Source organism: Labrus bergylta, chromosome 13 (genome assembly GCF_963930695.1).
Source record: "Labrus bergylta chromosome 13, fLabBer1.1, whole genome shotgun sequence".
Lineage (NCBI taxonomy): Eukaryota > Metazoa > Chordata > Actinopteri > Labriformes > Labridae > Labrus > Labrus bergylta.
In genome coordinates, this window is record NC_089207.1 from 360,505 (window position 1) to 387,241 (window position 26,737).

At 47.2% G+C, this 26,737-nt stretch overlaps 1 protein-coding gene across 1 annotated transcript in view; it reads left to right on the forward strand.

Moving 5' to 3' along the window:
* The window catches only part of LOC109976227 (aryl hydrocarbon receptor-like), a 40,246-nt gene extending 13,793 nt beyond the window's left edge, over positions 1-26,453 (forward strand). Inside the window, exons 3-11 of the mRNA XM_065962395.1 lie at positions 11,568-11,677; positions 13,688-13,777; positions 15,723-15,855; positions 17,446-17,579; positions 17,707-17,909; positions 18,025-18,134; positions 19,820-19,961; positions 20,307-21,930; positions 23,249-26,453. Coding sequence (XP_065818467.1) covers positions 11,568-11,677; positions 13,688-13,777; positions 15,723-15,855; positions 17,446-17,579; positions 17,707-17,909; positions 18,025-18,134; positions 19,820-19,961; positions 20,307-21,930; positions 23,249-23,398 — 2,696 coding nt within the window. The 3' untranslated portion in view covers positions 23,399-26,453. The remainder of the gene's footprint in view (positions 1-11,567; positions 11,678-13,687; positions 13,778-15,722; positions 15,856-17,445; positions 17,580-17,706; positions 17,910-18,024; positions 18,135-19,819; positions 19,962-20,306; positions 21,931-23,248) is intronic.
* Positions 26,454-26,737: the final 284 nt, after the last annotated feature.

Here is a 26,737-nt window from a genome sequence, read left to right on the forward strand (position 1 = left end):
TGAGTATTAAATTGAAGCGGCAGCAGCACAGAACATCCTCGCTAATCCTCGTTGTAAATAGCATGGTGGGACAAATTGAAAGTGGTCAAATGTTTGCTGAATATTTGGAGTGTGCTACATGTTTTATTTTGGGGGGGGGGGGGCTCAGCTTCCATCAGAGCAAAGCCTTCTGGGAGATAAACCCCAGAAAACACCCAGACTCAGTCTGGCTCTCTGTGGAACGGTGTCACTAAGCTTTACCCTGCAGGCTTCATGATGAAGGCCGGGACCTGAGCCAAGCTGGCCCCGGGGTCACGGCTCCAGGACACAAAGATCTGTCCTCTCAAAGGACTTCATTTGATTTGTCTGGGCGGTCCTGGAACTTAAATTAATTAATTTATTCTCTCGGTTCATGTTGGAACACTTCATGTTGGAACACTTCATGTTGGAACACTTCATGAGAGAGACGTTGTTGGATGGTAGAAACACGCTGCACGTTGTTGGATGGTAGAAACACGCTGCACGTTGTTGGATGGTAGAAACACGCTGCACGTTGTTGGATGGTAGAAACACGCTGCACGTTGTTGGACGGTAGAAACACGCTGCACGTTGTTTGATGGTAGAAACACGCTGCACGTTGTTGGATGGTAGTAACAGGCTGCACGTTGTTGGATGGTAGAAACACGCTGCACGTTGTTTGATGGTAGAAACACGCTGCACGTTGTTGGATGGTAGTAACAGGCTGCACGTTGTTGGATGGTAGAAACACGCTGCACGTTGTTGGATGGTAGAAACACGCTGCACGTTGTTGGATGGTGGAAACACGCTGCACGTTGTTGGATGGTAGAAACACGCTGCACGTTGTTGGATGGTAGAAACACGCTGCACGTTGTTGGACGGTAGTAACACGCTGCACGTTGTTGGATGGTAGTGCTTGTTGTTGGATGGTAGTAACACGCTGCACGTTGTTGGATGGTAGTAACACGCTGCACGTTGTTGGATGGTGGAAACACGCTGCACGTTGTTGGATGGTGGAAACACGCTGTTGGATGGTAGTAACACGCTGCACGTTGTTGGATGGTGGAAACACGCTGCACGTTGTTGGATGGTAGAAACACGCTGTTGGATGGTAGAAACACGCTGCACGTTGTTGGATGGTAGAAACACGCTGCACGTTGTTGGATGGTAGAAACACGCTGCACGTTGTTGGATGGTAGTAACACGCTGCACGTTGTTGGATGGTAGTGCTTGTTGTTGGATGGTAGTAACACGCTGCACGTTGTTGGATGGTAGAAACACGCTGCACGTTGTTGGATGGTGGAAACACGCTGTTGGATGGTAGTAACACGCTGCACGTTGTTGGATGGTGGAAACACGCTGCACGTTGTTGGATGGTGGAAACACGCTGTTGGATGGTAGTAACACGCTGCACGTTGTTGGATGGTGGAAACACGCTGCACGTTGTTGGATGGTAGTCACACGTTGTTGGATGGTAGTAACACGCTGCACGTTGTTGGATGGTAGTCACACGTTGTTGGATGGTAGTAACACGCTGCACGTTGTTGGATGGTAGTAACACGCTGCACGTTGTTGGATGGTAGTCACACGCTGCACGTTGTTGGATGGTGGAAACACGCTGTTGGATGGTAGTAACACGCTGCATGTTGTTGGATGGTAGTAACACGCTGCACGCTGTTGGATGGTAGAAACACGCTGCACGTTGTTGGATGGTAGTAACACGCTGCACGTTGTTGGATGGTAGAAACACGCTGCACGTTGTTGGATGGTAGAAACACGCTGCACGTTGTTGGATGGTAGAAACACGCTGCACGTTGTTGGATGGTAGTAACACGCTGCACGTTGTTTGATGGTGGAAACACGCTGCACGTTGTTGGATGGTGGAAACACGCTGCACGTTGTTGGATGGTGGAAACACGCTGCACGTTGTTGGATGGTAGTAACACACTGCACGTTGTTTGATGGTAGAAACACGCTGCGCGTTGTTTGATGGTGGAAACACGCTGCACGTTGTTGGATGGTAGTAACACGCTGCGCGTTGTTTGATGGTGGAAACACGCTGCACGTTGTTGGATGGTAGTAACAGGCTGCACGTTGTTTGATGGTGGAAACACGCTGCACGTTGTTGGATGGTAGTAACAGGCTGCACGTTGTTGGATGGTAGTAACACGCTGCACGTTGTTGGATGGTAGTCACACGCTGCACGTTGTTGGATGGTGGAAACACGCTGTTGGATGGTAGTAACACGCTGCACGTTGTTGGATGGTAGTAACACACTGCACGCTGTTGGATGGTAGTAACACGCTGCACGTTGTTGGATGGTAGTAACACGCTGCACGTTGTTGAATGGTGGAAACACGCTGCACGTTGTTGGATGGTAGTCACACGCTGCACGTTGTTGGATGGTGGAAACACGCTGTTGGATGGTAGTAACACGCTGCACGTTGTTGGATGGTAGAAACACGCTGCACGCTGTTGGATGGTAGAAACACGCTGCACGTTGTTGGATGGTAGTCACACGCTGCACGTTGTTGGATGGTGGAAACACGCTGTTGGATGGTAGTAACACGCTGCACGTTGTTGGATGGTAGAAACACGCTGCACGTTGTTGGATGGTAGAAACACGCTGCACGTTGTTGGATGATAGTCACACGCTGCACGTTGTTGGATGGTAGTAACACACTGCACGTTGTTTGATGGTAGAAACACGCTGCACGTTGTTTGATGGTAGAAACACGCTGCACGTTGTTTGATGGTGGAAACACGCTGCACGTTGTTGGATGGTAGTAACAGGCTGCACGTTGTTGGATGGTAGTAACACGCTGCACGTTGTTGGATGGTGGAAACACGCTGCACGTTGTTGGATGGTAGTAACACGCTGCACGTTGTTGGATGGTAGTAACACGCTGCACGTTGTTGGATGGTAGAAACACGCTGCACGTTGTTGGATGGTGGAAACACGCTGCACGTTGTTGGATGGTAGTAACAGGCTGCACGTTGTTGGATGGTGGAAACACGCTGCACGTTGTTGGATGGTAGTAACATGCTGCACGTTGTTGGATGGTAGAAACACGCTGCACGTTGTTTGATGGTGGAAACACGCTGCACGTTGTTGGATGGTAGTAACAGGCTGCACGTTGTTGGATGGTAGTAACACGCTGCACGTTGTTGGATGGTAGTCACGCTGCACGTTGTTGGATGGTGGAAACACGCTGTTGGATGGTAGTAACACGCTGCACGTTGTTGGATGGTAGTAACACGCTGCACGCTGTTGGATGGTAGTAACACGCTGCACGTTGTTGGATGGTGGAAACACGCTGCACGTTGTTGGATGGTAGTCACACGCTGCACGTTGTTGGATGGTGGAAACACGCTGTTGGATGGTAGTAACACGCTGCACGTTGTTGGATGGTAGTAACACGCTGCACGCTGTTGGATGGTGGAAACACGCTGTTGGATGGTAGTAACACGCTGCACGTTGTTGGATGGTGGAAACACGCTGCACGTTGTTGGATGGTAGAAACACGCTGCACGTTGTTGGATGGTAGTAACACGCTGCACGTTGTTGGATGGTAGTGCTTGTTGTTGGATGGTAGTAACACGCTGCACGTTGTTGGATGGTAGAAACACGCTGCACGTTGTTGGATGGTGGAAACACGCTGTTGGATGGTAGTAACACGCTGCACGTTGTTGGATGGTGGAAACACGCTGCACGTTGTTGGATGGTGGAAACACGCTGTTGGATGGTAGTAACACGCTGCACGTTGTTGGATGGTGGAAACACGCTGCACGTTGTTGGATGGTAGTCACACGTTGTTGGATGGTAGTAACACGCTGCACGTTGTTGGATGGTAGTCACACGTTGTTGGATGGTAGTAACACGCTGCACGTTGTTGGATGGTAGTAACACGCTGCATGTTGTTGGATGGTAGTAACACGCTGCACGCTGTTGGATGGTAGAAACACGCTGCACGTTGTTGGATGGTAGTAACACGCTGCACGTTGTTGGATGGTAGAAACACGCTGCACGTTGTTGGATGGTAGAAACACGCTGCACGTTGTTGGATGGTAGAAACACGCTGCACGTTGTTGGATGGTAGTAACACGCTGCACGTTGTTTGATGGTGGAAACACGCTGCACGTTGTTGGATGGTGGAAACACGCTGCACGTTGTTGGATGGTGGAAACACGCTGCACGTTGTTGGATGGTAGTAACACACTGCACGTTGTTTGATGGTAGAAACACGCTGCGCGTTGTTTGATGGTGGAAACACGCTGCACGTTGTTGGATGGTAGTAACACGCTGCGCGTTGTTTGATGGTGGAAACACGCTGCACGTTGTTGGATGGTAGTAACAGGCTGCACGTTGTTTGATGGTGGAAACACGCTGCACGTTGTTGGATGGTGGAAACACGCTGCACGTTGTTTGATGGTGGAAACACGCTGCACGTTGTTTGATGGTAGAAACACGCTGCGCGTTGTTTGATGGTGGAAACACGCTGCACGTTGTTGGATGGTAGTAACAGGCTGCACGTTGTTGGATGGTAGTAACACGCTGCACGTTGTTGGATGGTGGAAACACGCTGCACGTTGTTGGATGGTAGTAACACGCTGCACGTTGTTGGATGGTAGTCACACGCTGCACGTTGTTGGATGGTGGAAACACGCTGTTGGATGGTAGTAACACGCTGCACGTTGTTGGATGGTAGTAACACGCTGCACGTTGTTGGATGGTAGTCACACGCTGCACGTTGTTGGATGGTAGTAACACGCTGCACGTTGTTGGATGGTAGTCACACTCTGCACGTTGTTGGATGGTAGTCACACGCTGCACGTTGTTGGATGGTAGTAACAGGCTGCACGTTGTTGGATGGTAGTAACACGCTGCACGTTGTTTGATGGTGGTAACACGCTGCACGTTGTTGGATGGTGGAAACACGCTGTTGGATGGTAGTAACACGCTGCACGTTGTTTGACGGTGGAAACACGCTGCACGTTGTTTGATGGTGGAAACACGCTGCACGTTGTTGGATGGTAGTAACATGCTGCACGTTGTTGGATGGTAGAAACACGCTGCACGTTGTTTGATGGTGGAAACACGCTGCACGTTGTTGGATGGTAGTAACAGGCTGCACGTTGTTGGATGGTAGTAACACGCTGCACGTTGTTGGATGGTAGTCACACGCTGCACGTTGTTGGATGGTGGAAACACGCTGTTGGATGGTAGTAACACGCTGCACGTTGTTGGATGGTAGTAACACACTGCACGCTGTTGGATGGTAGTAACACGCTGCACGTTGTTGGATGGTAGTCACACGCTGCACGTTGTTGGATGGTGGAAACACGCTGTTGGATGGTAGTAACACGCTGCACGTTGTTGGATGGTAGTCACACGCTGCACGTTGTTGGATGGTGGAAACACGCTGTTGGATGGTAGTAACACGCTGCACGTTGTTGGATGGTAGAAACACGCTGCACGCTGTTGGATGGTAGAAACACGCTGCACGTTGTTGGATGGTAGTCACACGCTGCACGTTGTTGGATGGTGGAAACACGCTGTTGGATGGTAGTAACACGCTGCACGTTGTTGGATGGTAGAAACACGCTGCACGTTGTTGGATGGTAGAAACACGCTGCACGTTGTTGGATGATAGTCACACGCTGCACGTTGTTGGATGGTAGTAACACACTGCACGTTGTTTGATGGTAGAAACACGCTGCACGTTGTTTGATGGTAGAAACACGCTGCACGTTGTTTGATGGTGGAAACACGCTGCACGTTGTTGGATGGTAGTAACAGGCTGCACGTTGTTGGATGGTAGTAACACGCTGCACGTTGTTGGATGGTGGAAACACGCTGCACGTTGTTGGATGGTAGTAACACGCTGCACGTTGTTGGATGGTAGTCACACGCTGCACGTTGTTGGATGGTAGAAACACGCTGCACGTTGTTTGATGGTGGAAACACGCTGCACGTTGTTGGATGGTAGTAACAGGCTGCACGTTGTTGGATGGTAGTAACACGCTGCACGTTGTTGGATGGTGGAAACACGCTGCACGTTGTTGGATGGTAGTAACACGCTGCACGTTGTTGGATGGTAGTCACACGCTGCACGTTGTTGGATGGTGGAAACACGCTGTTGGATGGTAGTAACACGCTGCACGTTGTTGGATGGTAGTAACACGCTGCACGTTGTTGGATGGTAGAAACACGCTGCACGTTGTTGGATGGTGGAAACACGCTGCACGTTGTTGGATGGTAGTAACAGGCTGCACGTTGTTGGATGGTGGAAACACGCTGCACGTTGTTGGATGGTAGTAACATGCTGCACGTTGTTGGAAGGTAGAAACACGCTGCACGTTGTTTGATGGTGGAAACACGCTGCACGTTGTTGGATGGTAGTAACAGGCTGCACGTTGTTGGATGGTAGTAACACGCTGCACGTTGTTGGATGGTAGTCACGCTGCACGTTGTTGGATGGTGGAAACACGCTGTTGGATGGTAGTAACACGCTGCACGTTGTTGGATGGTAGTAACACGCTGCACGCTGTTGGATGGTAGTAACACGCTGCACGTTGTTGGATGGTGGAAACACGCTGCACGTTGTTGGATGGTAGTCACACGCTGCACGTTGTTGGATGGTGGAAACACGCTGTTGGATGGTAGTAACACGCTGCACGTTGTTGGATGGTAGTAACACGCTGCACGCTGTTGGATGGTAGAAACACGCTGCACGTTGTTGGATGGTAGAAACACGCTGCACGTTGTTGGATGGTAGTAACACGCTGCACGTTGTTGGATGGTAGTCACACGCTGCACGTTGTTGGATGGTAGTAACAGGCTGCACGTTGTTGGATGGTAGTCACACGCTGCACGTTGTTGGATGGTGGAAACACGCTGTTGGATGGTAGTAACACGCTGCACGTTGTTGGATGGTAGTAACACGCTGCACGCTGTTGGATGGTAGAAACACGCTGCACGTTGTTGGATGGTAGAAACACGCTGCACGTTGTTGGATGGTAGTAACACACTGCACGTTGTTGGATGGTAGTCACACGCTGCACGTTGTTGGATGGTAGTAACAGGCTGCACGTTGTTGGATGGTAGTAACACGCTGCACGTTGTTTGATGGTGGTAACACGCTGCACGTTGTTGGATGGTGGAAACACGCTGTTGGATGGTAGTAACACGCTGCACGTTGTTTGATGGTGGTAACACGCTGCACGTTGTTGGATGGTGGAAACACGCTGTTGGATGGTAGTAACACGCTGCACGTTGTTTGACGGTGGAAACACGCTGCACGTTGTTTGATGGTGGAAACACGCTGCACGTTGTTGGATGGTAGTAACATGCTGCACGTTGTTGGATGGTAGAAACACGCTGCACGTTGTTGGATGGTAGTAACACGCTGCACGTTGTTTGATGGTAGTCACACGCTGCACGTTGTTGGATGGTGGAAACACGCTGTTGGATGGTAGTAACACGCTGCACGTTGTTGGATGGTAGTAACACGCTGCACGTTGTTGGATGGTAGAAACACGCTGCACGTTGTTGGATGGTGGAAACACGCTGCACGTTGTTGGATGGTAGTAACATGCTGCACGTTGTTGGATGGTAGAAACACGCTGCACGTTGTTTGATGGTGGAAACACGCTGCACGTTGTTGGATGGTAGTAACAGGCTGCACGTTGTTGGATGGTAGTAACACGCTGCACGTTGTTGGATGGTAGTCACACGCTGCACGTTGTTGGATGGTGGAAACACGCTGTTGGATGGTAGTAACACGCTGCACGTTGTTGGATGGTAGTAACACGCTGCACGCTGTTGGATAGTAGTAACACGCTGCACGTTGTTGGATGGTGGAAACACGCTGCACGTTGTTGGATGGTAGTCACACGCTGCACGTTGTTGGATGGTGGAAACACGCTGTTGGATGGTAGTAACACGCTGCACGTTGTTGGATGGTAGTAACACGCTGCACGCTGTTGGATGGTAGAAACACGCTGCACGTTGTTGGATGGTAGAAACACGCTGCACGTTGTTGGATGGTAGTAACACGCTGCACGTTGTTTGATGGTGGAAACACGCTGCACGTTGTTGGATGGTGGAAACACGCTGCACGTTGTTGGATGGTGGAAACACGCTGCACGTTGTTGGATGGTAGTAACACACTGCACGTTGTTTGATGGTAGAAACACGCTGCACGTTGTTTGATGGTAGAAACACGCTGCGCGTTGTTTGATGGTGGAAACACGCTGCACGTTGTTGGATGGTAGTAACACGCTGCACGTTGTTGGATGGTGGAAACACGCTGCACGTTGTTGGATGGTAGTAACACGCTGCACGTTGTTGGATGGTAGTCACACGCTGCACGTTGTTGGATGGTGGAAACACGCTGTTGGATGGTAGTAACACGCTGCACGCTGTTGGATGGTAGTCACACGCTGCACGCTGTTGGATGGTAGTCACACGCTGCACGTTGTTGGATGGTAGTAACACGCTGCACGTTGTTGGATGGTAGTCACACGCTGCACGTTGTTGGATGGTAGTAACAGGCTGCACGTTGTTGGATGGTAGTAACACGCTGCACGTTGTTTGATGGTAGAAACACGCTGCACGTTGTTTGATGGTGGAAACACGCTGCATGTTGTTTGATGGTGGAAACACGCTGCACGTTGCTGGATGGTAGAAACACGCTGCACGTTGTTTGATGGTAGAAACACGCTGCACGTTGTTGGATGGTAGAAACACGCTGCACGTTGTTGGATGGTAGTAACACGCTGCACGTTGTTGGATGGTAGTCACACGCTGCTTGTTGTTGGATGGTAGTAACACGCTGCACGTTGTTGGATGGTAGTAACACGCTGCACGTTGTTGGATGGTGGAAACACGCTGCACGTTGTTGGATGGTAGAAACACGCTGCACGTTGTTGGATGGTAGTAACACGCTGCACGTTGTTGGATGGTGGAAACACGCTGCACGTTGTTGGATGGTAGTAACACGCTGCACGTTGTTGGATGGTTGTCACACGCTGCACGTTGTTGGATGGTAGTAACACGCTGCACGTTGTTGGATGGTAGTCACACGCTGCACGTTGTTGGATGGTAGTAACAGGCTGCACGTTGTTGGATGGTAGTAACACGCTGCACGTTGTTTGATGGTAGAAACACGCTGCACGCTGTTGTTTTCTGTTGTTGTGATAACAGAAAAGATGAATTAACTAAAGTCAGCTGATCTCTGACTTGATGAACGGTCATGAAGCCCACTCAGGAGGTGGAACGTGCACATGCTGCGTGAGAAAGCAAAACATGGCGTTTTATTTATTGTGATAAATTCGGATTTGTTCTCGTTATTTCCCAGCCGTGACTATCGGCGTTGTTCCTTAACGGGACAACAATGCAACACTGGAGCGTATCAGCATCTGCGATGCATTGCCCACGCCACTCGCTCGCTCGCCAATATGTTGGATTATGTCACACATTGTTCTCCAAAAGTCAATCCAAGAGGTCTGCATGGGAATAGGGTCAGGGGGTGTCCAAGCAAAGCCGAGTCTCGTGTGAAGGTCCCGGCCTGGTCCCACTCCTCGCACAAAGCCCATATGCTCGCCAGTGTCTGCTGCGACACTCCTGACGGCGCCCCACCCCTCTCATCATGGACTCCTCGTTAAGTCCTCTCTGCAGACAACAAAAGATCTGACCCAGAACCCATTCAGCCAATCATGTCATACATCACCTCAGGGGTCAGAGGTCATGACGGGTCGCCGCACGCTGCTCCTGCAGGGGTCAGAGATCAATGTGGAGGACCACTGCTCTCTTTCTCATGACATCACTGCCGCCGCTCTGTCACGGCTTATCGTGATGACATTATTAGACGGTTTAGTTCAGGAATCAGTTTCAAATCAACGTTTTCAGTTAGACCGCTAAAAATAACAAGTTTGATATCGATGTCCTGTACGCACGTACAGTGGGTGATTTTTTAGAAATCAGTCATCTGTTTTGGTTTAATGAAGACGATGACTTATTCATAAGTTTGAATAATCAGAGGCGTCAGGCGAGCGGCTCGCAGCTTTTTAACGAGGATGCTGAAGGCCTCTAGGCTCTGCCCCCTCGCCCGACTGCAGAATGATCCAGAGCTCTGTAGAGTCAACGACCGCCATCGTTCAACCTCAAAACAGCTCTTCAGAAACCAATGGGTGACGCACAGTGGACATTTCTGATCGTCCCTCGATGTGGAGCTCACAGCCAACGCTACGCAGGTCGGGACGAGATGAAACACAGCGACCTGGTGCCGTCACCATCTCTCTGCACCAGACGCTCCTGTACCTTTAAGAGACAGTGAAGGTTCTCGAGTAAACCTCGGTGTGGACCTGTGGTGATAACAGTCTGCTGTGTGGAGGCTCAATGAGTCGGGGGCGCAGCAGAGACACACAGTTATGTGTAATGTTACACAATCGTTACACAAATACAGTTTTTTTTACAGAGCGTGATTTTAATGTGAAGAGCGGCGATCCGTTTAGGGCGGAAGCTTTATTGTTGATCCCCTGACGACTCAGAGAACTTCTCAGAAGTGTCTAAAACTACTGAAAGAACATCCCAGAAACATACACACACTTTAATGTTCTTAAAGCTGGAGATAAAAAAAACAAAAGTTCAACAAAGATAATAATGACTTACAGTGCAGGAGGCTTTTATTTTGAAAGGGTGCTCAAAGTAATTTAAACTGATCCTGAAAGCTTTGAATAAACTCCTCTTTACGTTTCCCTGATGTTTGTTTGCTGTATCCCTGCTCACCATGAAGTGAAAGGCGCCATGTTGTAGAGTGAGCATCATCATACCCTATATAGCGCACTCATCATATCCCACAATGCATTGTGAAAGATTGTATACAACCATAGACTGTAGATATGAACGGATGAAGCCTGAGTGAGGTCACCTGTCTGTTCCTGCAGGGCTCTTTGGAGGCTCATGGGCAGCAGCCGCCATGTTGGGCGGGTGTTAAACCTGCTGACAAACTGTTACACCGCGCCCACCTGAACCGATCCAGACATGAGCTAATCCCACCTATTTGGTTTTTTGAACCAGGCTGTAAACATGTTCATCTCTGCTGTAAAAACAGGCTTTTTAGAATGGGTGTGTATGTGACTTCCTGTGCTTCTGCAGCCAGCCTCTAGTGGACACTCCAGGAACTGCAGGATTTTACACTTCAACATCAGCTTCATGTTTTAACCCCGGAGGTTGCTGCTTGTGTAAAACCAATGGTCACTTGTGCGTCACTTGTGCAGCTTTCGGCCTGCAGAGGTTTTTTTTTAAAAGACTACATACAACATGCATTGTGTCCCACTGATGTGCTGTTGTCATGGAAACCGTGATGTAAGCAAGTTAGACAAAATAAAAGACTGTGGATTTGGCGAGTTAGACTTTCAGATTGTGTTGAATGTTTAAAGCATCTTTAGCATCTCTAATATGAGGCGATCTGACAGTCACAGCAGTGCTTTGCAAACATTATCACAGGACTAAAAACATGTCTCCCCCCCTCCCCCCCTCCCCTCATGTCTGCCCCTTTCCACAGTTGCCATCACCGGTCGGAACGGAGCGACTCCAGCCGGCGTGAAGGATGACGAGAGCAAATCAGCGGGAGCCTTGGAGAGCAGGATTCCTGAAGGAGAACTTTTGTTGCAGGTCAGTTTTTAAGTTTTTCTTCATTTCTTTGTCCTTTTTTGTTGCTAGCTTGAACCTATAAGCGTCCTGTCTCCACACTGCGCTGTGTCCGGGTTTGAAGAAAATAAATAAAGTCTGCGACTCGTCGGCCAAGGTGCAGAACTTTACGTTGGAGGTAGCATTTAGCATCTGAGGCGCTAAAGGCCACCTTGTGAGTTCCTGTGTTGTGACAGAGCGTCAGGCCTTCAGACTGAAAATAGAACAGGAGAGCGGAGGAGGACACATGAGGAGGCCAAATATAGAGCACACAGAAAAGCCCTCTGGTGGCCCTGAGCCAAGGAGGCAGCGACGGCGCCCTTCCAAAGCGGTGTCAGAAGGAGAGTTGTGTTGTTGGATTAAAACAAGCCCTGAGTCCTCGCAGAAGAAAACGTCACGTCTGAAATCATTAGATGTAAATCACTAAAGGTTAGAGGATGTATCTCTGCATTATGTAATACAATCTCCATCAAAAGATGTCGTTTTCAGTGTGCGGGCTGCGGACTGCGGGCTGCGGGCTCCATGGTCGTGATGTCATGTTAAGACCTTATTTTTACGCCCTGCGTAAACTCCTTTTAACGACAAAAACGAATGACATCAGCCTTGTGTCTCCAGCGGTGGTCTGGAGCGTTGGTTGTGCACGTCCTCAGAAATTTAGATGCAACATACGTATAACCACTAGGAGCAGTGTAGAGCTGTTCGGTGATGAGACCGGCTGTGACATCATCGGAGACACCACAGAGACGCTACAACATGGAGGAAAGTTAACAGATGAAGTCCTCAACTTCCCGCACCATGATGAAGAAGAGCTGACAAACTGTTTCTCTGCATTTCAAGCAGACAAAACGCCACCTGATGGATGCCATCCCTGATTTCACTTCTCTCTGTTCATTTCAAACACAAAACGATGAAATGAGGATCCGGTTAAAAAATGAACAATCAGAACAGCAGCGGTCCGCTGCGATGAACGATGAAAGGGGAACAAAGACATTTCCTCTGTCACTTAAGAGCTAACTTCGTCCCTGTCATCGTCCTCTCTTCTTCCTGCAGTATCTTTTCAGGGTCCTGGTCGTCATGACGATGTGACAAAAGATTCAGTATTTCCAAACGTATGAAACCTTTACTAAAGAATAACTTCACAAGATCCTCCACGTTCCTCATCTTCTGATCTATAGACTCAAATAAAGACTTTAATACTCCTCCGTTTATCACTTCTGTTTCCTGTAATCTTTCTTGGTTGATAAACGATGAGGCGTCCGATGGTTGACTCAGAGGTGACATCAGGTCGTCGGGCAGCTGATTTAATCTGTGTGTCTGAACTGCTGTTGTGTTTTCACTTTTTTTTTTTTCCTCCTGACAAGTGCCCAAAATGTATTTAGACCAATGACAGAGGCTCAGGGCGGCTTACCACTCAATAAGTCTGGCACAGGCGGCCGTGTCCTCGGGAAACTCTCGTCCAGTGTTGATTCCAGAGCGCGTGCAGCGCGTCTGAATGTGACCATAAGACAAAGGAGCGCTCCTCTGAACACAAATGTGATGTGTCAGCGATATATTTCAGGGAGCAGATTTAAGACTCTGAATCCAAAATATAAATGTAGATCAAAACAGGAAATGATTTTGAAAAGTTGAAAAGTTTTTTTTTACAGTTAAGTTAAGAACGTCCATTTGTGGTCTTTTTTTTTTAAGTATGGTGGAGCATCACAAAGACTAACATGGCGTCTCCGGCTTCAGTCATCCCTGCAGCCTGATGATGACTGTGTGTGTGTGTGTGTGTGTGTGTGTGTGTGTGTGTGTGTGTGTGTGTGTGTGTGTGTGTGTGTGTGTGTGTGTGTGTGTGTGAAACACAGAGGCCTGAGTGTAACGTCCATGTTTCCCCATGCTTTAGATTCAGTCATAAGAATTTGAAACCAGTGAGTCTTCCGTGTGATTCTGAGGTTTGAGATGGATGAATAAATTAAAACTTGTTTGCTAACTTTTTATTTTTTTAACCCTCAGGCTCTCAACGGCTTCGTCATGGTAGTCACAGCCAGCGGGACCATCTTCTACTCCTCTCACACCATCCAGGACTACCTGGGCTTCCACCAGGTAACGTAGCAACAAGATCCTCTTCTTCACCTCTCGCCCATCCAATCAGATTACACAATCAAACTTTCAAACAGAACCAACCAATGGGGTAAAGACAGACGCTGTAGTTCAGCCTCCTGACACACAAACACATTTACATCACATCGTCACATGCTACCAACCCCATCATTCATATTCTCAGTGTTGGAGGTGCACGTCTGAGTCTGAACAGCTCGAGGCTCTGTGAGGTCATTGATGGATGGTTTTGGTTGGGTGGGTTTGGTTGGATGGGTTTGGTTGGGTGGGTTTGGTTGGATGGGTTTGGTTGGGTGGGTTTGGTTGGATGGGTTTGGTTGGGTGGGTTTGGTTGTCTGGGTTTGGTTGGGTGGCTTTGGTTGGATGGGTTTGGTTGGGTGGGTTTGGTTGGATGGGTTTGGTTGGATGGGTTTGGTTGGGTGGCTTTGGTTGGATGGGTTTGGTTGGGTGGGTTTGGTTGTCTGGGTTTGGTTGGGTGGGTTTGGTTGGGTGGGTTTGATTGGGTGGGTTTGGTTGGGTGGCTTTGGTTGGGTGGCTTTGGTTGGGTGGGTTTGGTTGGGTGGGTTTGGTTGTCTGGGTTTGGTTGGATGGGTTTGGTTGGGTGGGTTTGGTTGGATGGGTTTGGTTGGGTGGGTTTGGTTGGGTGGGTTTGGTTGGATGGGTTTGGTTGGATGGGTTTGGTTGGGTGGGTTTGGTTGGATGGGTTTGGTTGGGTGGGTTTGATTGGGTGGGTTTGGTTGGGTGGCTTTGGTTGGGTGGGTTTGATTGGGTGGGTTTGGTTGGGTGGGTTTGGTTGGGTGGGTTTGGTTGGGTGGCTTTGGTTGGGTGGCTTTGGTTGTCTGGGTTTGGTTGGGTGGGTTTGGTTGGGTGGGTTGTGTGCTGGGAGCAGCACGGGGGTCCTGTTTGATCCTTGGCTCGACTTGCTGCATGGTTTCAGAGTCACAGGCTCGAACAACAGCAACATAAAACACCTGACCTATTTATAGCTTTGGCCTTTTGCATGAAGCAGCAGTCACAGCAGCGGGCTGCAGAGAACACGACTGAGCCCCACTGAGCAGCAGCACCGAGACCCTCTGGATCAAAGGGTGCTGATCTGAACACCAGAGTCTAGAAGAGGGACCACATAGGGAGTTTTTTATACAGCTGGTGATGTGTCATTGAAACAACAGACACATGAAACTACTGTTTCTAAAGCTGTAACTGAAACATAAGAGTTCTTCTTCTGTGACTGCAAACACATTAAAGCATCACACCCAGGTACCACGCAGACCTGTCATCCTGTGCAACACACAAAACATCAGAGACACCGACCAGTTATACAACGAGATCTCCAGAACACCTCTAGACCTGATGTGCACCAGGAGACACGGGGTGCAAAATAAAAAAGACCTGGAAAGCAGTGCTGGCAGTCAAGTTAATCCAGATGCAGCTCCTGGAGTTGGTGAAAGTAGACATCTTCATCTTCATCTTCATCTTCATCAGAATCAGAATCAGAATCAGAATCAGAATCAGAATCGGGGTTTATTACCAAGTACATTTACACATACAAGGAATCTGACTTGGTGTATTGGTGCTAAACAATTAAGAAAAAATGAGAAAAACTCTTAGTGTGTGTAACTACTCACAGAGAGCATGTAAGGAAAATACATTTTTAAAGTCCAGTGGCCGTTAATGTAACGCATAAAGAACAGTTCGGCATTCACATTACTTGATGTTTTACTGACTGTGGGGCTGATGAGAGTCTGGGTTATGTGGGAGGAGGTGGGAGGGCAGGGACATTGTTCATCCTCATAATAATGAACATCCAGGCCTTTACACTGTACCTTACACACAGCAGCAACATAGAAACACACAAGCTACAACCAGAAATGTATGTTATAATTGTGCACACACTCTGTTTGAAGCATTCACTCTCTCGTTTCTCTCTCAGACGGATGTCATGCACCAGAGCGTGTATGAACTGGTCCATACTGAAGACCAGCAGGAGCTCAGGAGGAACCTGCACTGGGCTCTGAATCCTCCTGCTGCTGCTGCGCCCGCCATCACCCAGGACTCCCCCCAAGGTGATCCCTCTCCTGCTCCTACTTAAAAACCCAACAATAAAAACAGATTCTACAAGGACAGAATGTCAGAGCTGCAAGTTTTCTCTTTAACAGCAAACAGACAAAATAAAGACTGCAAGAACAACAGGGGTTTTGTTTAGGGAGGCTGGATTTGATTCAGATTCTCTTTATTGCCTCACGAGGGGAAGTTTGTTCTGCACACAGAAGACGACAGCTGCTCTTAAAAGCATCAGTACAAACTGAAGGGGAAACAGTTCACAAAGAGCCACAAATTCAAAAACATGCACGATCACGTTTTGTTTTCATCGGACTCGACGGACAACAAGTGGACCCTGGTCAGACCTGAGGGGTCTACGACTGATGTAGGGAGGGAGCAGGTCAACACTTTATGAACAAAAACAAAGCATTCACTCTCTCCAATTCAAAGAGAAAGAAGAGGAGTGTAAAATGAGTTGATCTACAGGAGCTGGTGAACTATCTCGACGCAGCATGTTGGATAGCTTGAAGATGGTTGAGGGAGGACTTGTTGAGGAAGGGAATGGGAGGAGTCTGCAGGGCAGGAAGTTACAGAAGCATGAATTAGCATCTCTCACTCAGCTTGTGAGACGACAGATTTCAGTTAAGCAATATTTCTTAAGTGACAGAAACATTAGATCAAAGTCAGCATATTTCTACTAACCAAACTTCAAATTGAGGATTTAGTCTGATCCCTCTGTGTGAATATTCTGCATGCCTTGTTAAGTTAAGTGTCTGTGTTTCAGTGATCAGTGTCAATGCAGGATGTTAAACACACCGCAGAGACGTCCACATCAGAAGGTTAAGTACGCACAGTTCAGGCATTAAGCTACAAGGCCTCCTCCAGTCAGGTCACATGACCCTGTAATCTCCACTCGGGTTTAGGAGGTGAAGTGGTCCCAGATCTGTGTTTTAAGATGCTTATGTCTGTATCATTTGTTTCTTGGTGTGTTCAGACCGACTCCTCTCTTACGGTCTCCCCTTTAACAGAAACAAACGCTGTCGCTGAGCGTCAGCTTCAAACCTCGTTACATAACTGCATTTATTCATGAAACAGTGGAGGGCTGCTAATGCTACGAGACAAGTCCAGGGATAAACAAACATGGCTGCCTGATGCTGCAGGATGATCCAGGAGTCATACAATATGCTCTTAATGTTCGTGTCTATGATATCATGAAGACGCTCCAGCACACACAGAGGTGAGAAACAGGGGAGGAAAAGTCTTTAAGTCGCCAAGCGAGTTCATGAAACAGTGATGGAGCTCATAGCTGTGTGCAGGATTTTCATATTATGAAGTGGGTGTTGATTTGAGATATCTCCATGACGATCAACGGGAGAGAGGAGGCAGAATACTTCCTGTTCACTTTGACCTATTCATTGTTTTACTAGCTCAGCACGGTAACTGATATTAGGAGATCAATGATGAATACAACATTTTGCTCCCAGACGGGCTGGCCTTCTGATGCGTTGTAATCCAGTAGATTTTTAACCTTATGTAGTATAGCAAAATTTTTTGGGAGATTTTAGATTAGATATAACTTACATGAGATTTCCTTTTTGTTTTGTCAACAACAGAGATGGAACCCGACAGCAGCTCATCCGTGGTCACCTACAAACCCGAGCAGCTTCCTCCAGAGAACTCATCCTTCCTGGAGAGGAGCTTCGTTTGTCGCTTCCGCTGCCTCCTGGACAACTCATCGGGCTTCCTGGTAGGTCAAATGCTCAGAAAGGAAGAGAAAGGCCAAAGGTCGTCTGTTCCTTCTAGAAATGGAGACAGTTTTTGTTCCAGCACTCTGTGATGTATGAACTCACTGAAAAGCTAAATTCTGCTTCCAGGCGTTGAACATCCAGGGCAGACTGAAGTTCCTGCATGGACAGAACCAGCGGCAGGAAAATGGAGGAAAGGCCCCACCTCAGCTCGCTCTCTTTGCCATTGCGACTCCTCTGCAGCCTCCGTCCATCCTGGAGATCAGAACCAAGAACATGATTTTCAGGACCAAACACAAACTGGACTTCACCCCGTTGGCCTGCGATGCAAAGTAAGGAGGAGCATTTAACTCTTTCTACATCACCCTAAAAATATGGATGTAAGTTCTATGTTGTACCATGAACTAGGAGGATCTGAACACTGATGATGGTCCTTTTTGTCTGCAGGGGGAAGATAGTGCTCGGGTACACCGAGGCAGAACTCAGGGTACGAGGATCTGGATATCAGTTCATCCATGCTGCAGATATGTTGTACTGCGCAGAGAACCACGTCAGAAGTAAGTTGCATTGGCACCGAATGTACCTGAATGAATCTGTCTCTGTTTTGAGGTTGATGGAGCTTCTTTGTAAAATGCCTCTTTATTTGTGCCGTCTAACAAAAACAACACATGTCAAAAAACATATTTCAAAAAGGGTGACGACTACAGCAGTGTCATTTTAGCCGACTGCATCTTTTCCTTTAATCCTAATTTACATCTCTTCACTGAGTCTGTGCTCTGGGTGCACTGCAGATATGGCCTAGCATGGGACTCTGTATGGTAGCCTTAGCTGCAGCCTGATGTTCCCCTCTCAGAAATAAACAATACAAGCCTTTGTTACTGGAAACTCAACAACTGTGATTATTTCAGCTTTTCCCAAAAAGGAAACATGTGTATATACTGATGATGGTTCATCAAGAGCAGTACAATGCATTGTGTATCCAGTAACAATCCACCGCCCTCTGCTGTTTACCCGTCAGACATTTGTTGCTATTTCAGTCAGTGCTGTCAAGAAAGCTGAGGAGTTGTGATCCAACGTGGTCAGAGAGTTCAGACCGCTTTTGTAAGTAATCCCGTTGGATTACGGAGCAGATTGAGCAACGGCGCAGAGCTGCCAGAGGAAAGGATAGGGCCCGCAAATCCACTGAGTGAGCAAAGCATCAGAGATGATCCATGCAGAAACACAAACCTTTTAGAGGTCAGATATGTTTACTGACCACTCCCGACACACAGCAGTGGGAGGGTCAGTCCAGCTGTGTTGTCCACTTCCATCTGTAAGTCTCTTTACAACCATTGGTAAGACTTCAGTGGACTTCAGTGGACCTCTCTGCTACAGGCTTGCACTGTTTGTTATTGTTCCTCAGATGTTGAAGTGCAATCAGCAGGTAACAACTTCCAGTAGTTCACAATGATTTGCACAATGATCAAACGTGTGTTAAAAAGTACACCATTAGAGATTTTAGAGACACAAACATGCACAAAGAATATAGTTAGAGTATACTAACTCTGCAAAGAAGTTATGATACTGATGCTGTCCGTCTGTTTGAGCAGGAGTAGAGTAAACTACTGCTCAGATATCTTATGAAACTTGGTGGAAGGTCGTAGCATTCGCCAAAGAAAAGACTGAAATACAAACAACAGATAGGGCTCAATAACAAGCAAACATATCGACCACATTTTAACACCAATAAAAAAATGGATGGAGATTATACTGGAAGAGATAGACAACCATTTTTGGCATGATCCTTGTACTGTCTGAGAGACAAATTTTAAGTCAAGTCACATTTACTTATAAATCATGTTTAAGAACTGCAGCAGCATCTTCAATTTACAGGAAGAAAGGAATCAGGAAAACTTGTGAGAAACAGACTCAAACACTAACTTGTAAAAATACAAGATGGGACTTAAAAGAGTCATCAGAGGGGGCTAGACCTGTTGGAGTGCGGGGAGGCTGTTCCACATTTTAGGGGTTTTGTCTTCAAAGGCACGATCACCCTTGTGCTCGAGCTCGAGGGACGTCCAGGAGGCCCAGGTCTGACGACCTCATGGGCCTAGATGAAGTGTACGGTCTAAGGAGTTCGGTTATGTACGGGGGAGCCAAACCATTCAGGATTTTAACAAAACAGAATAGTTCAAATATGGCCTCAGCAGAGCTTTGCACTGTCGTCATCGATTATAAGCGTGTTTGTGTTCCATCTTTGCAGTGATGAAGACCGGAGAGAGTGGTCTCACCGTGTTCCGGCTTCTCACCAAGGAGAATCGCTGGAAATGGGTCCAGGCCAACGCCAGGCTGGTGTACAAGAACGGCAAACCGGACTACATCATCGCCACCCAGAGGCCTCTTTTGTATGTTCCTTTATGTTTATGTTATTAACCAGGAAATGGACCGGTTGTGCTCACTTTTGGACAAAACAGATTTTATGGTTACAGAACATATCAACATTTACATTTCCTGTGCTTTCATCTGTTCTGTGCAGGAAGTTCAGAGATTTTAAGATTCAATCCAATAATAGAATACTGTGAGAGTTTGTGAGAATGTTTTTACAAATGTATGTCATGCTTATAAGACATCATCAATCATGGAAATTGGGTACGAATCAAACCAGCAACTCTGCCAGCAGCCTAGTTTGGGACTTTGGATTTTCTTGTGTCATGACCCTTAAAAGTTATCATATTTCCTCATCTTTACAGGGACGAAGAGGGGGGAGAACACTTGCGTAAACGCTCCATGCACCTACCCTTCACCTACGCTACGGGTGAGGCTCTGCTCTACCAGTCCAACCATCCCATAGCAGGCTTCAGAGATGGAAGCCATGAGAAAAATGGCAGTAAGTCGAAGAAGAGTCGGACTGAAAGGTTGGTCAGGGACGGTCTCGACCCTGGCTCTCTTCTTGGGGCACTCATGAGTCAGGATGAATCAGTGTATGTTTGCCAGCCCGCCCTGGAGCCCAAAATGTCATTTAGCAGCTTCTTTGGTGACCAAATGGGCTTCTCTGACACAGAAGGATCCAGCTTGCACAGGAGCTGGGACGAGCCGAGCAATGGTGTGTTGGGTCCAGGTATTGCAGGAGCCAGCACCAGCTTCGACCCGCTGTTGGCTACTCTGGACTCGCTTTCGTTGGAAGGCCAGGGGGTTGTGGATTCAGAGGAGGGGGCTTGTTCGAATGGCGAGCTGTTTGGGGCTCTGGAAGGCCTGGGACTGAGTGCTGAGGACCTTGAGCTGCTCTTGTTGGATGAGAGGATGATCAGAGTTGAGATGGACCCTGAGCGAGTGCCCACCTTGGACGATCTGCTCACAAACGATGAGATCCTCTCATACATCTATGACACAATTGAGGGAAAGACTGATTCCACGGATCATGGAGTACAGGTGCCTCCCAGTACTTCTTCGGCAACAGCCACCACCGTTTCAGGATCTGAAAGTAACCCCACCCCTGATGCTAATGTTCAAATGCAGTTTCCTCACCATAAGCCTCCCTTGATAGGGCAGGCTCCCATCATCCAGCTGTCCCAGCAGATGCAACAGCACCTCAACATGCGACCAGGTAAAGTGGCACACGACTGGCACCAGAGTGACCTTTTGGCTAGTTCGGTAGTCAACGGAGACCTGCTGGGCCAAAATCAATCAGTAACCAACGGACAGTGGACGGCCCAAGGCATTCTCACCAGTGCAGGGATACAAATAGATCACTACAACACGCAACAGACTTTTTTCAATGGCAAAGCCTCGGAGCGGGACGGCAACCCTCATCAGCACCAGCAACCACATCCACACTTCCTTCAGCAACAACAGCAGCAGCAGCTCCCACCCATGATGCAGAACCACCTCTCACAACAGTGCCATGCCAAACAGAAGGCAACCAACCTCAACGGACTGTGTGGTTTGTCCAGCACAGAGAATTCGGCAGGGAAATCCCAGTGGCAGGACTTTGGATTCAGCGAGAATCTTGGCAGCCAGTCCTGCCTCGATAACAGCCAAAAACCTCTGACAAACACCTCACTAGATTCTTGCATGGATTATAGCATGCCTGATATTGACAATATGGAGTACTCTCTAAGTGGAAGTGGTATGTTTGGGAGGAGCGCACAGCAGCATGTGGCCGAGTCCACGGTGTCATCCTTCCAGGGGATGAACCATAAACGGCAGCAGGAGCAGATCCCGGTTCCGTTGGCCCAGGTCATCTCCAGCCTGTCGCAGTGCCCTCCACCCAACGCCTCCCTGGAGCAGATCCTGGGAGTGAGCAAGCCCTGTCGGCAGTTGGACCACTTTGGTGTGGTGACCTCTGAGATTCCTCACGAGCCAAGCCCCAATAAGGTAAGACCGTTGAAACAAGGAGAACTGGTTTCATATAGAAATCATGACTAGTAACAATTAGATCTTGGAACTTTGTTTTGAGGTTTTGAAACAGTTTCTGTCACAGGGAAATAGAAGTTCAAAGGACTTCATTTACAGCTTATCTAAGACTTCTACTGGAAACCAAAGAGATATCAACCTGCCTCATACCCGTACTGTTTTAGAAATGGTTCTCAAACGTTTTCAAAAAGCTTTGTTCATTATAGAGTATTATAAATATCGTGTCTTTAGCCATATAGCCGTGGAGCTCCAGGGGTCAGTCCAGATGTTGGTGCTCCATGATTAGTTGGAGAAAAAGGAAACATTTTTTACTGTATTTTCATAACCCGTTCAACATGGAGTATTAATAAGTATTTGCCGGTTCCAGATTTAAAAATGTGAGAATTTGATGCTTTCTTTGTTAGAAAAGTTGTTTTGGGGGTTTTGGATGATTGGTTAGTGCTGTTGCCTCACAGCGAGAAGATTTTGTGGGTTCTCTCACTTGTCTCTCCGGGTACTCCGTCTTCCTCCCACAGTCCAAAGACATGCTCGTTAGGTTAACTGCTGACTCTAAATTGTCTGTAGGTGTGAATGTGAGTGTGGCTGGTTGTCTGTCTCTATATGTCAGCCCTGTGATTGGCTGGAGACCAGTAGCAGAGAGAACTCCCATGGCAATACGTTCTGGAAATGTATTTCTATATTGGCTGAACCATTCAGTGAAACCGGTACCAGACGTTCATGCTCTGCTTCTTTTAGCTTAACGGGAGGTCGTGTTGGGGTGAAGGGGATAACACTGAATATGCAGTCATTTTACTCCGTATGTTTCTGTAATTTCTTTTTTGATATTTTTATTTTTATTTTCAAATATATCACAAAAACATAAACAACAACAGCACAAACATAGGACAGTCAGAAAGGAAACCTGTCCAATCCCCAATTCCCAGAGCACTGGATCATCAGCAAGCCTGCAGCCAGACAATGACAAGAAGAATAAACTGACATATAAACAAATAAATAACAGACAGAAAATAATAAGGAAAAAATAATAAAACAATAAAACTGTTACATAGTTATGTTGTTAGCTTTCATATCTTCAACAAAAGATAAAAATGGCTGCCAAGTGATATAGAATTTCCTGGTGCAACCTCTTATAGTATATCTGATTTTGTCTAAGTGGGTTAGAAACATGACCTCCCTTATCCATTGGCCATATGTCCTTCCATTTAGATAATATTAGTCTTCATGTTTCTGTAATTTATAATCCAACTTTCTGTCTGTAACATCCTCTCGTCTCGTGCAGATGGAGAACGGCTGCATCCTGAACAGTACGTACCCAGGAGGATGTGCTCTGCCCAACATGAACGGAGCAGCGCCCCCTGCTGTGCAGATGCCCGTCCCCGACACTCTGTCCAGCCTCCCCGACCCTCCAGCCACCGGTTTCTACCTCTGACCATCTGACCAGGAACAGTCATGCAGCAGGACTCTGTTAAAGGCCAGAACGCACTCTGGCAACGACTGGGCCAGCCTTATTTAGAAAAACTCAACGAACAGAGCGGAATTAACGTACGCCTAAATGTTCTTTCTTTCAGTGCAAATTTGTAATATATATATTTTTTGTTTTGTTTGTGAGGGAGGGAGGGAGCAGGATCATTGTGTTGTATTTACAGTCATATTATCATACGAGTCCTTTGTTTACAATAATGCAGTCAAGAGCGCTCAGTTGAGTTTATTTAAGAGACAGCGCGAGGTGAAGACGAAGGTTTTTAATCTGCGTTCAGATACAACACGAAGCTAACGATTTAGAGGAAGCTAAATGAGCAACACGACGGAGGATTCTCTACAGATGAGTTCAGGTGAACGCTTTCGACCAGAGGACCTCAACTCGTCTCGCCTCAGGACCCGCCGGCAACAAAATATTTCAACCAATCAGATTCATTTAAGCCCCGCCCCACCAGTTGAAAACCACTGGTTTAGATCTGTGCAGATTTTCTTTGTCGTCTTATATTGAAAAGTTTTGACGACTAAACGAGTCGTCTTAACTTCGATGTTCAGAAAGTTCATTTTATTTTATTTTACATTAAACCCCCAAAAACATAAAATCTACCATAATGCACCTGTGACGTGGAAGCAGACAAACAACGAGGAAGAGGTCGTCTGAACACGTGGATTATTGATATCTGAGCGAGCGCCGCGTGCAGTTTGTTCTTCTTTCTTTTTTTGTTTCATCAGAAATTTCTCAGAATTCAAAATTCGGTTTAGGTTTAAAGTCAATCGATTCGTTTGTATCTGAACGCATCACAACACACACACACACACACACACACACACACATACACACACACACACACACACACACACACACACACACATTACACACACACATTACACACACACACACACACACACACACACACACATACACACACACACACACACACACACACACACATTACACACACACATTACACACACACACATTACACACACACACACACACACACACACACACACACACATACACACACACACATTACACACACACATTACACACACACACATTACACACACACACACACACACACACACACACACACACACACACACACACTCACACACACTACACACACACACACACATTACACACACACACACACATACACACACTACACACACACTCACACACACACACACACACACACACACACACTACACACACACACACACACACACACACACACACACACACTCACACACACACACACACACACACACACACACACACACACACACATTACACACTACACACACACACACAGACACACACAGACACACACACACACACACAGCTCCATCTTAATTTCAGGTTTTCTTCGATCGGCGTCATCGTGACGTTAGCATCATACGCTCATGTTTTTTTTTCCGCCATGCTTCCAGAATGTATCCTCTCAGCGTTCGGTGATTTCTCCGGCGAGCGCTGAGATGAATCCGTTTATGTTTGAAAAAAAGTCTAGAATATTAAAACGTCTAGAAATATCCTGCACTTTATTTCAAGCAGCCGCTCAATGCAGACGCCGTCAGGGAGCGACGTCTTGTTGTTTTAAAGAAAGATGGACCGGTTTGTGTTTTGATTTAGAGGAACGTCTCAGGTGAAGGGTTAATGTCCTCACAAACACTTCAGTACAACTTCATTTTCATCTGTCTCCACTTGAACTTTGAGTTTTGTTGTCAATGATTTTCTGGATTCTTTGTTCAAAGTCGACTCGACTAGAAGACGTCACTCCTCTCTATTTATTCATGTCCTGCAGCAAGTAAGCATACTCGATTGTTTTGAAGTCGATATGTAAGACAAAAAAAAAAAAAGAAAATGTACGTCTTCTTCTTCTTCTTCTTCTTCTTCGTCTTCTTCTTCTTCTTCTTCTTCTTCTTCTTCTTCTTCTTCTTCTTCTTCTTCTTCTGTAGCTCAGCCGTGGATGTACTCGCTCTCTCGAGGGAAGCAGCCATAACAAACAAAAAGCTCCCCGAGGGTCGGAGGAGAAGTCTGACAGTTTGAGAAACGTGTTCCTCGTCTCACTCAGATTTACAAACAGGAATAATAAAACATATTTTAAATTAATCGTCTAATCTGCTTCATCAGCGGCGAAGCCCTCACTGAAACGTACAAATTAAGAATATTTACACTAAAATATCTAAATTAATTTAAAATGGATTAAACCTGTTTTATATATTTTTTTGTTTAGTTCTTACATCACTTTAAATATTTCTAACAGTTTCCAAAGCCAGAGAAATCCGTTATTTTAGAGTTGTAACGGGACATGGCGGCCGGCATGACAGACCTGACATGTTTACCGTTGCCGTGGAAACACTGGATGTTACATCAAAGGAATTGTGAGCTGCTTCTGTTTCTGCTGCTGTGACAAAAACGTCATGTAAATTATACTCGGATACATCAGCTCGTCTGTGAACATATTCTCTTCCTCAGGTCGGTTTCGCCCGGTCGTCATGACTACGGTCAACTCGGAGGTCGAGTAGCAGCCTCGACATCATCTTTTGTTATTGTTTTGATTGAGAGCCCCCTGCTGGTGGAAGTTACAAACTGTGTGATTAGGTGGGAGTACTTAACTTCCTGTGTGCTTTTATTTTGAAATAAAGAAACAACCTCCTGGTAAGATGGAAGGTCAGGACATCGGTTACTTCTAACGTCTCTTAAATGTCATCCACTTGCGTCTTAGCCCCTCCCACCAGACATGCACAGAGAGCAGCGAGGAAGACGAAGAAGAAGCAGAAGGAAATATGTTTTTAAAGAGATATCGTCCTCCATGTTTGTTTTTCTTCTGAAGTCACGTTTGATCGTGTGAGTGTCTGTGAGATCTGGTGTCTGTGAGATCTGGTGTCTGTGAGATCTGGTGTGTGAGATCTGGTGTCTGTGAGATCTGGTGTGTGTGAGATCTGGTGTCTGTGAGATCTGGTGTGTGAGATCTGGTGTGTGAGATCTGGTGTGTGAGATCTGGTGTCTGTGAGATCTGGTGTGTGAGATCTGGTGTGTGAGATCTGGTGTGTGAGATCTGGTGTCTGTGAGATCTGGTGTCTGTGAGATCTGGTGTCTGTGAGATCTGGTGTGTGAGATCTGGTGTGTGAGATCTGGTGTCTGTGAGATCTGGTGTCTGTGAGATCTGGTGTGTGAGATCTGGTGTCTGTGAGATCTGGTGTGTGAGATCTGGTGTGTGAGATCTGGTGTGTGTGAGATCTGGTGTCTGTGAGATCTGGTGTCTGTGAGATCTGGTGTCTGTGA